The sequence below is a fragment of the Hemicordylus capensis genome, chromosome 4, assembly GCF_027244095.1.
Source record: "Hemicordylus capensis ecotype Gifberg chromosome 4, rHemCap1.1.pri, whole genome shotgun sequence".
NCBI lineage: Eukaryota > Metazoa > Chordata > Lepidosauria > Squamata > Cordylidae > Hemicordylus > Hemicordylus capensis.
Window position 1 is genome coordinate 205488426 of NC_069660.1, and position 14006 is coordinate 205502431.

The 14006-nt window shown below is 49.1% G+C and overlaps 1 protein-coding gene across 1 annotated transcript; it reads right to left on the reverse strand.

The window, feature by feature from the left end:
• Positions 1–6483: 6483 nt before the first annotated feature.
• Positions 6484–12296, reverse strand: FOXC1 (forkhead box C1). The gene has a single exon (XM_053251177.1). The coding sequence runs from the start codon at positions 9404–9406 to the stop codon at positions 7493–7495; it is 1914 nt and encodes a 637-aa protein (XP_053107152.1). The 5' UTR covers positions 9407–12296; the 3' UTR covers positions 6484–7492.
• Between the last annotated feature and the right edge of the window lie 1710 nt (positions 12297–14006).

Here is a 14006-nt window from a genome sequence, read left to right on the forward strand (position 1 = left end):
CAGATATGATCCATTCTGAGGATACTGGCTAGGAACGTCAACGTTCTGTTTTGTTTTTTTAAAAAAACATGGTGCTTAAAAGTATATGAGAAATTTAAGTCTCTGGACCCGTCAGAAAACATTAACTGCATCTTTCCATTAACTCGCATCTGAGCTGGACTATCTGAGGGGGGGGGGCGGGAGAGAGAGAGAGAGAGAGAGAGAGAGAGAGAGAGAGAGAGAGAGAGAGAGAGAGAGAGAGAGAGACCTATCTAAGAGATTCTTGCTGAGGTTTAAAATGACAGAAGGAAGGGTAACGGTGAAAACCAGAGCATTCTTACGGCATAGCAAAAGTGTGAATTCTCAGCACTGAGGCAGGGAGGTTTGATCAGGCTTTTCATGGGGACATCTAAATAGCTTTTCATGAATATTTAGAAAAGCCACAAGATTTCTTTTTGCATTCATAAAATATAGATTTGAAAGTAACTACAGTTAAACAGTATTCTGAGCAAAATCTGTATCGCCTCGGGCTACCAAAGACTTTATGATGTCTGCTTCAAAGAAAATATGCGCCTCTAAATTTGTTTTACTCAGAAGTAAATTCCAATCAGTTCAGTCCATTTAGGCTTGCACCCTTATCTGTTAAAAACAAAACCCAACACTGTGTAATTTTGATTATCTGTTAACAGAGAGACTACTGATTACTGCAAGGTGGCAGTAGTACAAAATTTTGTCCCAATGCAAAACACAATTAAGCAGCTATAAACCAATTCGTGGTTAAAAACTGGTTCAATTCCACTGCAGCCAACAAAACCAAACCGATTTAAATTCAAACGCTTCTATTTCACTCAGATAATTTATCGACGTTCACCGGGAATAACTAAACACACGGTGGTGATCGTAAAAGGGGGCGATTTTTCTTCTTCGAGGGAGTCCACCCCTCATCTCCAACCTTCGGCATTCATTCCAAATAGGAAGTAGTGCCAGGACTACAGCCTCCCTTATTTTCGCATTATCAGGGGTAGGAAGGGTCCTAGCCTCGCATTTTCTTTAAGCTCAATGTTGCCTGAAACAAGCGTTGTAATTGGCCTATCCACAAACCGGTTAAGCTGTAGGGCTTGGAATTTTAAAACAGAGGCTAAATGCTTTTAGGGTCATAAAACACCGGCTTATGTTGGTGATGGGTCGAGAGTGACATTGGGGCGACTCAAATTTTCTAGAGAGAAGAAGACCAGAAGATTCCCCCTTTGGCAGCCACGACACACAAGAACAGGAGCGTTTACTCTGAAATAAACACCAGGTGGTCAGGATCTTAAATGCAAGGCGCTTGGACCAGTGTCCTGCTGAAAAACGTTCAACCACTCCGCCTCTCTGAAAAAATGCTGCGCTCTTCCGCGTCTGAAAGAGCCCCATAAGCTACTTGGAAGGAACCATTGCATTGGTTTGCAAGGCACTTACTTCCAGGGAAGCCTGCTTTGGAAGCGCAAGTGAAGCAACCTCAGTAATGCCGGCGCAGCTTGCAAGCTTTTCGTGTTCTCTCAGAGCTCAGCACACGCTCAGGAGCTTGCTGCCTGTATCAACAGCAAAAAGGCCAGATTCAGAATCAGTTTAAGCCATCGCTCTGGGACCGGAGGCTTTTAAAATCGCCCTCAGATTGTGCAGGGGCTTGTGGGCTGCGGATCGGTTGCTCTCCCACACAGACACAGACACAGCCAGCGAGCAGGGGAGGAAATGCCCTCCAGAGAACAGCGCCTAGGTTCAGGGCCCGATCTAGGCAGGCGCCGGTGGGAGAAGTCCAGTCGAGGCGGCAGCTGCGGGGCCGGCCGCAGCAGCAGCAGTTCCCCTCGCTCCCCCCACGGCCTGCTGGAGCCGGTGCCAATTTGCCGTGATTCACTGTCTAGCTACGGGCCTCCAGTCTCCCCCTCGTCACCTCAACACTGGGCCGTTTGGAGCGTGAAAGGCGCGCGGGGGGGGGGGGCGGTCAGCAAAGGCCGGCTCCTGGGATTCTCCCGGGACCACGGGCGGGCCAGAAAGGGCTCCGGAGTGGAGGTAGGGAGGCCTGGACTGCGTCAAAGAGTCGCCAGCACAAAGATGCCATTCATGGGCAGCCATCAGCAACCCGAAGCCCCAACCCAGGTGGAACTCCTCTGGAGCAAGCGAGAAGCTCCGCCCCGGGCCAGGGCCTCACCTGCACCCAGGGACGCTCTGCCTGAAAGTGGCCCACCTTCAAATGGCCCAGGCTGAAGGTCAGCGGGAGTGGCGACTAAGGCGGAAGGCCTGCGTCTACAGCAGCCCTAGAGGAAAGCCGTTTCCCTGCCCTCCTTGCCTTCTCTCTCTCTCTCTCGCTCCATTCAGATTCTCTCCCCTCCTTGTTTTGGCTCATGTCATGTCTGTTCCAACTCCAAGGCCTCCTCCCGGGAGGGCCAGGACGTCAAACACTCAAGATGTATTTCTAAAACCTCCCAGGCTCCTTTTCCCGAAGAATCGGTCTCTGCTGCTGCTTCCTGGCTGCGGGGGTCGTGGGGCGGGGAAGCAGAGACCAGGCCGATCCACCTGTGGCCGGCTAGTTGGCCGGCTGGCCGGTCTCTGTCCCCCTGCTCCTCACACGCGTGTCTTCAGAACAAGAAAAAGGGAAGTCACTGAGTCGTAAATCATAAGCAACTAACAGCCTGCGACTAGGCAAGAGGCAAGAGAGGAGGAAAGGCAGAAGAGGGAAAAGCAGAAGGGAAAGAAAGGCGGCCTGGTAGCAGAGCGACTCCTTGGGCTGCTTCCCCTGTCTAAAGAGGGACCATAGGCGGACTGCAAGCCGGAACCATAAAGAGGCTGGAGGAGCATTTGCCATCTCTTGTCAGCTCAATGGAAGTTGTAAGCGCTGGATATCATCATCATAGAAATATATGCAGAAACAGCCCAGAAACAGCGAGCACTCCCAGTTCTAGAGTGTTCTAGTTTTAGAGCGGTCCTTACTAGGAAGCAAGTTCTATTGCACTTAAGAACATGTCCATTTAGGACCTGGGGTGGGGTGGTCAACCAGCTTCTCACAATGCAACCAAGAGCAACGAACCCCACCCTAAACACGTGTCCTTAGAAGCAAGCTAGTCCCAAAGGGGGCTTTCTGATCCTATTAGGTATTGCATCTGTGCGGCCCTATTTGCTCAATGGGGCTTATTTGCAAGTAAGCGCTGCGTAGGATTGCAGCTTTCCCCTCCACCGTTCTTAGCAGACTTCCTTGCTTCGTGGAAGTCAAGGATGCCTCCCATTGATTTCAACTGATTTTGTTTGAACTGCTTAGTGTTGGGTATGTTTCATCGACCTACAGTTCCATCCTAACCCCTTTAAATTGACAGCAATTCTCGCCTATTTTAGTGGGATTCACACAATATGCATGCCTAGGATGACTTGCAGCCTGTCCCATTCCAGGCAAGGGCTCTGAATCAGCTTCAATGCCAAGGGACGCCAGTGGCAAACTAACTTTGAAAGGCCCTCCGTTCTCCCCGCTTCACTCTCTGCCCACAAATCTGTAGTTTGACGAGGCCTCTCATCCCTCAAAGAGGTTAGATAGAAGCTTTGGGGAAGGCAGGAAGTCGCTTTTGCCAGTAGAAATCCAAGAGACCAGCAAACAAACAGCACCCAAAGAAAGCCTGTCATGAAGGAAACTGAAAGGGGTGGTGGTGGAAATAAATTACCAAACAGACAAAGCCCGCGATAAACACAGTACTTGGTTCCCTACTTATGAGCTGGCTGAGATCTAGACAGTCTCCCTATTGACTTGAGTGGAGCGCGTTTCATGGGACTTCTGCGCACAGACTCCTAACAGAGGGGGAGCAGGAGCCACCGCTGAGATTTCGAAAGTCGTTTCTGCCACCCCAACTCTGAACAGAAAACAGCCCAACGCAGATGTATGTAACATTGAGTTCTCCCCTCCCCGGCCCCCGCCCCACGCACCCGGCACTATTTCTTCACTGCTTCTCTCACTAGCTCCTCATGTGTACACAACACAAAGGGCAAGAGCCAGTCAAAATTATTAAAGCACGTTGAAGTCCCGCTGATTTCAGTGGCAGAACTGAATTAAATCTCTCTCATTGAATTCAGTAGGGCTTCTAAGTGTCCCCTTTGCCCATCACACTTGTTTGCCCTACAGCTATCCAAGTGACCTGGCTAATAAATAAAATAAAATAAAATAAAATAAAAATACACGTAGAAAGACATCATACTCAAAATATATGTTCGAATCAAAAGGACCTAAAAATCACCGGGGATTTAGGCATCCAGTACACTAGATTTCCCAGTGGGGGGTAGCAGCAAAACAGAGCCCGGGTTAAATGGAAATCAGGATCCTGCATGCCAGGAACAATTGATAGTCTAGTTATCTACTGACTGGTTACGTCCAAATAGAAAGATGTGCAGCGAGATTCTAAGAATTTTTACTAAAATTGAAAAGCAAGTCTCATTTAGTTCAATAAGACTTATTCCGTAGTAATTGCATGTAGGATCTCCGCCTTAAAAGGAGTCACAATTCAACTCATAACTTGTTATGGAGCATATTCTGTTTGGACCAATATTAGAATCTGGTTAGGCCTACTTCATTCAGTTAAATCAGCCTATATCAGTTGAAATCTAATGGTAAATTCAGACTAACTGAACTGTGGATTTGACTGTTAGTCCCATAAGAGTCAATTTATTTTAGAACCAGGAAGCCTTTCAAAACTATTTCATACCAAATTGGCAGGAGAAATTGGGGGCAATAGGAAGATTATAAAAATATTTTGGTTGTGTATATCCTCTGTCTCTCTCCCTCTCTCCACTTCTCTTATCAGAGATAAATTTGAAGGCCTCATTCCTACCTAAACTTTTAAAAGAGTAAATTCCACTGACTTCAGTGGGGCTAATTTCTAAGCAAACAAGCTTGGGATCATACTGCACGCAGTATTTCTCCTCAATACACTCTACAGTTAGAAGCTTCTCTTTTTTTAAAAGCAAACGTAAATTTTTTTTGAGGAAAAAAAGATTACAACAGCAAAATTGCATAAACTTAAATTAGTTCCTACTGCAAATAAAATCAAAAACCAAAACATCAAAGTCCAGTTTTCCGAGTCCTTTCTTAATACTTAGGTGACATGATTTACAGGAGAAGACACCCAAGCAGGTTTTAATTAAATTAGCCTGAATATATTTACTGTTTGCGGACTTTTAACAACCCAGGCGCAATTACTGCCAAGTGTTACCAGAGATAAGAGCGCCTGATAGGAAGTTGCGTTCTTTCGAAAATGCACACCGGAGGCAGACGGGAAAAAACCTGCAATCAAGCCAGCCTCGCCTCTTTTCTGACAGCAGGGTCGATCCCTCACAGATAAAAAGGCTGGGTTGCATTTTCTTGGTCATTTACAGAGCGGGAAAGGTGTTCCTCAGTGCCCCCCCCCCGCCATTTGGTTGAGAATTAATCTGAAGGCGAGTTTCTTCAGCTGACAAAGCCACCCCTAAAGAGAGTTATTCTGATTTGATAAAGAAAAACAGAGGGAAGAGGTGGGCCAGAACAACTCTTTCCAAAAATAAAGGGAAAAGGGGGTTTCTAAAACAATTATTTCGACTTAGAATTACTCCCCTGAAAAACACTAAGATTCTAAAAGAAAAGGTAATTTGTCTAGAGTGGAAAAAGAGAAAAGAAAGGCACTATGCATCATTTTTCGGGGGGTTGGGGAGCCTAAGGGGCTCTATTTTCTTTTAAGGGCATATAATTTAAGGTGTTGTTTAAGTAGATAAAAGCATGATGCGATATTGTATACCAAGTTTGATACGCTGTATGAGGCCTTACCTTAAAGAGTTGTTATTGTTATTATTGTTATTATTGTTATTATTATTATTATTATTATTATTATTATACAAAATACTGTCTATTTAGACTACTTTAAAACCTGTAAATGAATAAAATATCTGCGAACATACACGAAAAACATTCGCACCTAAAGATCAGTGTCTTATCTTTCTGTGAACTGTATAATACATCCCACTTGATCCGTTGCAGGTTATACGTCTATAAATGGATCCCCTGCTGGAATATTTGTAAGTTCCCAATATTTGTCAAACATCTCTACATTTATTGACAAACAGCCATGTTGGCTTCTTAACCGAAATCTTCTTCCAGTTTTTTTTTTCCTAATAGACCATTATAATAATTAGTAGTAGTATCAATCGATAAACCGTTGAGTCGAAGTACTTGGTTTCAAGCCAATCCCCATCTCGTCCAAATCAGCTGGACCACACACTTATTTGGAATTCGACTGAAAACCAATGACGTATAAGAAAAGATTACTTATAGATAAAATGCATTAGGACTGATGAAAGGAAGGTTAGAAACAATCGCACTGGTTTAAGCGGGCTTGGGGACCGGAATGCGCATAGACTATCTTTTAGTTAAACTTCGAAAATCATTTCTACCTTCCACATTTTAATTGTAACTTTTGATTTTTTTAAAAAAGGGATTAAATTATCCAGACGTAAAAGAGGTCAGTCCAACTGAATGGTAATTTATTAATAAACAAACGAGTCAATAACTTCAGGATATCTTCAACAAAAAAGGAAAAACTATAAGCGATAAAATAAGATTAATACAGTTTCCCTTTTTCATATGTAACGAGAGAGAAAATGTTTCAGGTAATTTTAAAGTCAGCTTTTTGGAGGGGGGCGGGGAAGGAACACTTTCTGGTGTTTGGTCCAAAAGATCCAACTACAGATTTAAAAATAAATTACTATATCAATTTACACTTTAAAACAAGACCTTGCATATAAATGAGCCCTTACAGTGTGAGAGAAAGGAAAGCTTTTCAATAGGGTCTTGTCCTTTAAAAACAAAACAAACACCCCGCAATCCACACCACATCAAAATCAATGGAAAATCTCGCATTGATTTGAATGAACCTGGATTGCACTTTAATTAGGGTCGCAAAATCCAGATCCCATCGCAGTCAATAGGAAAACACTCCCGGATCTGAACGGAGCTGGGCTGCACTTTAGACCCCTGGAAAAGGGTCACCAGAAGACTCACCTATTGGTTGGCTGACATTACCGGCGCGCTCAGTTGTGCCAGTGTGCCCCAGCGCAAGAGCTAGCAGCCAAGGAGACTTGCGCAAAAGGGCGCCGGGGGTGGTGGTGGTGGCAGTCACGCACCTCTGAGTGGACTGAAGCAGAAGAGAGGGAAGGGGAAAATATATTTTCCCCCCCCAAAAGCAAGGCGGAGGAGGGAGAAACAAAAACACAAACTTACGTGTTATTTGGAGTAACACTGTCCTTTAACAGACCATGACTTAATTAAAAGCAAGCAAGCAAGCAAGACTGTCTTTGTACATAAAACAGTCTGTTTGTTTGGGTGAGCAGGTGTGGTGTGGGGAAGAGGTTCGAGAGGGCCGAGGGCGGTTGCTCGGACCAGTGGCCACCTCGCTTCTTGGGCGTCCCCTCAGAGCCTGGCAGCAGCGGCGGGGTGGCTGCTCGGGGGTCGCTCCCCCTTCCCCTCGGCGGGTCAGAACTTGCTGCAGTCGTAGACGAAGGCGCCCGAGGGGCGGTACAGGGGCTGGCTGCCGGGGAAAGCCATTTGGCAGCTGCTGGCCGGGCCGTTGCCGTTCACCGGCGAGTTGCTCAAGCCCAGCCGCTGAGAGGACTCGAACATTTCCCTCACCGCGTGGAAGTTCTGCTGCTGACCCGGGTAGCCGCCTGGCGACGGGGAAGAAGCGGCGGCGGCGGCGGCAGCGGCGGCGGCTGCCGCTGCAGCAGCTGCTGAGGCGGGCGCCAAATGGGCGAGCTCTCCCACCGCCGTGGCTTGGTTGAGGTACCAAGAGGCCAAACGGCCGCCTCCGCCACCTTGCGGGTGCCCCTCCTGCGGGCTGAGGCTGAGGGAAGACGCGCTACTGCTACTGCTGGCCGCCAGGCTGTACTCGGGCAGCGGGTCCTGCTCCACGGGGCTGCCGCCCAGGTGGCCCCCGCCGCCTCTATCGCCCCCGCCGCCTCCCCCTCCGGCTGCTGCGGCAGCTGCGGCGGCCGCAGCCGCGTAGAGGCTCATGGCTTGCAAGTTGCAGTGGTAGTTGCTGCCGCCGCCGACGCTGGCTTGAGTGGCAGCGCTTCCCGCGATGCTGTTGCTGCCCGTCGTGTTGACGCCCTGACTGCAGGGGGCGCTGTAGAGCGAGCTCTGAGCCGCCGCCGCCGAATAGCAGCTGCTCAAGGCCAGGGAAGGCGGCGGGGGCGGCAACGGAGCTGTCCTAGACGTGGAGGCGGTAGACGGCGAGGAGGCGGCGGAAGAGACGGCGGGCGGCGGGGGCGGCAAAGCCAAGAGTTCCCCGGAGCCCTGCGGCGAAGCGCGCAAGGTGGTCATGATGATGTTGTCCACGCTGAAGCCGCCCCCGCCGCCGCCGCCTGAAGGTCCTGCGGGGTGGTGGTGAGGAGGGGGGTGATGGAGGTGCGGGTGGTGGTGCGGGTGGTGGTGAGGGGGGTGATGCGGGTGGTGCGGGTGGTGGGGATGGTGCGGAGGCTGCTGGCCTTCTGCTGCTGCTGCCGCCGCCGCGGGAGGGTCCAAGCCGAGCGCCCCCCTGCTGCTGCCTCCGCCGTGGGGGCTGCCTCCGCCGCTGGAGAGGCTGCTGGTGCTGGAGCTCTCGGGGCTCTCGATCTTGGGCACGGGCGCTCCGCCCAGCGGGGACACGGCTTGCGGGGGCGACGCCGAGCCGTTTTCCGTCTTGATGTCCTGGAGCCTGACCGGCGGCGGCGGAGGGGGAGGCTGCTGAGGCTGGCCTCCCTCTTGCTGCTGCTGCTGCTGGTGCCGAGGCGGCGGCTGCTGCTGCTGGGGCGGCTGCTCCTTGAGGTGGAGGCGCTCTTTCTCCTCCTTGTCCTTGACGGCGTCTTTCTTCTTGAAGCGCCTCCGGCGGCGCAGGAAGGAGCCGTTCTCGAACATGTTGTAGGAGTCTGGGTCGAGGGTCCAGTAGCTGCCCTTGCCGGGCTTCTTGTCGTCGCGGGGCACCTTGACGAAGCACTCGTTGAGCGAGAGGTTGTGCCGGATGGAGTTCTGCCAGCCCTGCTTGTTGTCGCGGTAGAAGGGGAAGCGCTCCATGATGAACTGGTAGATGCCGTTCAGCGTGATCTTCTTGTCGGGCGCGTTCTGGATGGCCATGGTGATGAGGGCGATGTAGCTGTAGGGCGGCTTCACCAGGTCCTTGGGCTGCGGCGGGTAAGGGCCGTACGGCCTGCCCATGCCGCCGCCGCCGCCTCCGCCGCTGCCGCCCACCGGGTACTGCTCATGGGCTGCCGGGTGAGGCGAGTACATGCTCATCGGGGCCGGCATGGCCGCGTAGCCCCCGCCGGCCGCCGCCCGGTAGTAGCTCTGCTCGCCGCCGAGGTAAGGCACCACTCCCAGCGAGTTGGGGCTGGACACCGAGTAGCGAGCCTGCATGGCCTCCCCTCCAGCTGCCCAGCCGGACCAAGCAGCAGAAGCAGCAGCAGCAACAGACTGGCCGCCGCCTCCTCCTCTTCCTCCTCCTCCGCCTCCTCCTCCTCTGCTTTCCCCCCTCCACCCCTCCGCAGCTCCAGAGCCAAAAAAATATAAACCAGAAGAAGCGACCAGGATCTTCCTTCTTTCCAAAAAAGTGGGGGCGGGGGGGGGGAGAGACCCGCTTCGGGTTCTCGAAAGTTTGCTTCCTTCCCCTCCCCCACTCAAGTGTGCGAAAAATAAAATAAATAAATAGAAAACAGCCCGGTGGGAAGGGGAGGGCGGTTGATGGTGGGGAAATAAGTCTCCTTCTCCTTCTTCGTCGCCTCCTCCTCCTCCACCTCCTCCTCAAAACAAGGCACTAACACTCCACGGAAGCGATCGCAGCCGAGGGGGAAAGTAAAGTACTTCCATAGAGGTTAAAAATGGAAACACGCGCGCATTCGCAAGGACAATCCCTTTTCGCAAGCGCTTTCTTTCTTCTTTCTCTGCAACAGGAGAGCAGCAACAGGTTGGGTGCAAAACGACCGAGCCGGGCGAAGTAAACAGCAAGACAGAAAAAAGAAAAAGAAGGAAAAACGCCTGGTCGAAAGAAGGAAGAGAGAAAAAACACATCCACCTTCTCCGAGCGGTGTCCGATTGCAAGTGCTGCCTCGATCTTTCTTTCTTTTCAGTCTCTCTTTTTCAGCTGCGAGCTGCTCGGGGAGGCATTTGGAAAAACTTCTGAACTTTTGAGCATCAGTCGCCAAGGAGAGGACTTTTTTACGCACTCCCTAGAATCTTTTTTCCCCTTTCTCCTCCTTACCAGGCTGTGAGGCCCCGCCCCGATCTGTAGCCAATAAGAGATCAGAGTCGACCTCTGTATGCGAGGGTGGGAAGACACTCTTAGCAGAAGCTGCTGCAGCGGCAGCTCCAAGAATTATAGTTCTAGGACCGGCCACACACACGCACATCGCCTCCCCCTGTGCTCCCCGCTCTCCGGCACGTATATATAGCTTCTGCACATGGCCCGCATTCAATCTTCCCTCGCACAGGAGTATATGGATCAAATTACCATCTATTCGCTGCAGACTGAAGCCCCTCCTCCACCAATCCTCTTCACTCATCCATTGACACACGTTGTTTGTTTCACACTTATGGTGAGTTCCAAATAAGTATGCACGCACACACATTCCTACGCCTATATTTCTACAACTAGAATCCAGATAATAGTTAACACCTTTATTAGGACCACCCAACAATCACAAAGGAGTGAGCTAGTTTAAGAGATTCACAGAATTCTCCTTCAGATTCTAAGGTGAAATGTCCGTAGAAGAAAAATGTTTCTAGTTAGATGATATGGTTCCAAGAGGGGGAAAAGAAAACTCTGCTAATAGCAACATATGTTTATATCCCCACTTTCCTTTTTGTTCTGTGACACTCGAAAACAATGTGGCTGCATTGTGTTTTCTTTCTTTCTTTCTTTCTTTCTTTCTTTCTTTCTTTCTTTCTTTCTTTCTTTCTTTCTTTCTTTCTTCCTTGACGCACTTATGGAGGGTTCTGTGAAACGCCTAAGGTAGCCTACTACTTTGTGATGTTAACTTGCTCTAATAAGGTGTTTTCTTCTTCTTTAGACTTTTCCCCAAAAGAGCTGCCTGCATTTTTTATTTTTTATTTTATTTATTGTCTACAGATGTAGATATAAATGACATGAAACAACGTTACGGTAAAATAACATAGATTTTAACTATATAAGCAAGTACACATTTTTCTCTTTATACAAAAAGTCATAGATGCCCCAAAGGAAGACCTTTGAAGGTACGATCCGACCATATTTAAGTACTTTTAAATCTCCATTGGGAGATAGTGAAGACCGGAGAGGAGAGCTGGTCTTGTGGTAGCAAGCATGACTTGTCCCCATAGCTAAGCAGAGTCTGCCCTGGTTGCATCTGAATGGGAGACTTGATGTGTGAGCACTGCAAGATATTCCCCTCAGCGGATGAAGCCGCTCTGGGAAGAGCAGAAGGTTTCAAGTTTTCCTCCCTGGTTTCTCCAAGATAGGGCTGAGAGATATTCCTGCCTGCAACCTTGGAGAAGCTGCTGCCAGTCTGTGAAGACAATACTGAGCTAGATAGACCAATGGTCTGACTCAGTATATGGCAGTTTCCTATGTTCCTATCCTTCCATTGGAAGCTTTTGACTGGCATTTGTCTAAGAATTCATACACACGCGCTCATCCGATGTGTACATTACTATATTATACCCACAAACGCACCATCAAGTATATGAGAATATACAGGTTACGCACAGAAAATGCGCATATGCACATATTCATTTACAAAAATACAATTACAACATCAGATATCCATGCATGTGTATTTGATTCCCTTTAGATTAAGGGATGGATGAATCGATTAATCTTGACACAAACGTGCCTATCAGTCTTTATTTTTGGCAGATGCACGAATAGACATCTCCTCTACATAGCTGTAGAAGTCTTTGCTCTTTCCTTGTAGTACCTGTGTATTTGTCATGGCGCACAACGATCATGGTCCACTGTCAATATTCCTTTCGAAAAGGCCATTCTGAACCCCAGGGGGGCTCCTAAGACACAGACACGCATCTTCCCCAACCTGCACACATTCCTCGGGCACAACCACGCCATCCGGTAAGGCCTTGGTTCTTTCCCTGCCTCTCTGACCTATTTGCGCCTGCATCCAGACTTCCCATCTATAGGCTTCCTTCGGCGTTTGGCGGGGTCATTCCCGCGCCCTCCGTGGCAACGGAGAACTTCACACCAGGCGGGGTTAAAGAGGGAAGGGAAGGGAAGGGAGGGAAGGGGGCCCCAAGTCACCCCATGGCCTAGCAGTTTCACCCTGCCTCGCTCCAGCCAGCTGCCTGACCAAACTTTCCAAAAGGGATTTCTTTCTCTGCCATTTGACAAGCCTTTGACGAGCTCTCCAAAGCTGCCTTTTATGAACCAGCCATTGAAGGCTTTTCCTGTGACAACTTGGAAAGGCAGCGATTGTTGCCTACGCCGTATTTATAAACACCACAAGCAAGTTATATATACACGCCTCTGGCTGGCTTGTCCAGGTAATCTTTACAGCTCGTGAATCCTTAAGCCTGTGTGTGAGGGGGAGGGGAAGAAGGGAGAATTTATCAATTTAAAGCGCCTAGATTTTAAACGCATTTCCTGGGAAAGAAAACCCTTTGCGATGAATAGAACTGACGTTCAATTAACTTTAGAACTGGGATGTGAGGCTTTCAGAATTGATGATACCTTCTTTTTAGGAAAGGACAGCTTGTGCTGGTACACCATTAGGCACACTTTCGAGTTACACAAGATTCTTCATCAGACAGGTATCGATCGAAATTTCTGGTTGTGTTCTCACGAGAAATGAAAGTTGAACGATGTCCCAAGGATTTTACGGTCTGCCATCCTTTTTGAAAACCTAATTACCTACTAAACGTAATCAACTCTGGGTGAACAGCAGCAGCCATGCTTGCGTGAAGGGCGAAATGTTTCGCTGAGCCATTAAAAGAGGGATTAAATATAAGGCAACCCCCCCTCCAAGGAAGTTCTACTTTAAAACATTTTTCGCAAACAAAACGACAGTCTCTTGCCTTTAGACTGATAAGAGAAATCTATCTAATAAGAACGGTTCGAGATTTGACAAGGAACTAATTGACTTAACCTACTCCAACGCTAGCGTCCCCCCTATCATTTGTGTTGTTTATCTTTCAAGAAATCTCATTAGCACCTTTGTGAAACTGACTTTCCAAGCAAGTGTGGATCCCACCCTAACACCAAGACAGTAATCGAATGTTAGATGTGGAGTGGGTTAATCAGAAAAGAACAACCTCCGCAAAGTCAGACTACAATTAAAGTTAAGCGCTTCTGGGTTCCATTTGAATGACAGACTTCAGCGCTCACGTCGCTCTGTCCCATTTAAATCAATGGCTGACATCCTGACTCAGTTTCTGAAATTTAAAGGACGAGTTAGGCATGCCTAACTCATCAGAGAAGACCACGTGAGGAACCCTCATCAACGTACTAGCCAGCACACCCTGCTAGGGTGGGATGCAGCCGAACATCCGCGCTTTTTGCATCGGCTGACCTTCTGACTCAATTTACTCGCTGACCTCCTGTCGAAATTACTCGAGGACGTTTCGCTTCGACGGGACGTCCGCGAGCAAATTGAGTCAAGAGGTCAGCCGATGCAAAGAGCGCGGAAGATCGGCTGCACCCCACCCTAGCAGGGTGTGCTGACCAGTACGTGGAAGGGGGTCCCTCACTTGGTCTTCTCGGAGGAGCTGGTGACAAACGTTCGCTCTAAAGACGTGTCAGAAGACCTTTTGACTGCGCTGATGATGTGACCCGCTGCTCTCCGCGCCACTTTCTTCACCTTTCTCGGTGATTGATCGCTCTTGAAGTAACAGCAGGTCCGGGCCGTGCGGACGTGAGGCGCAGGATCGAGTTTTCTTTCTCCCCTCCTGCTGCTCCCACCTCTTTCTTCCGCCTTATTTGAAACCCATCACCCTCCAATCTTAAACCTCCAGGCTTTAAAAAGTGACAAGAGAT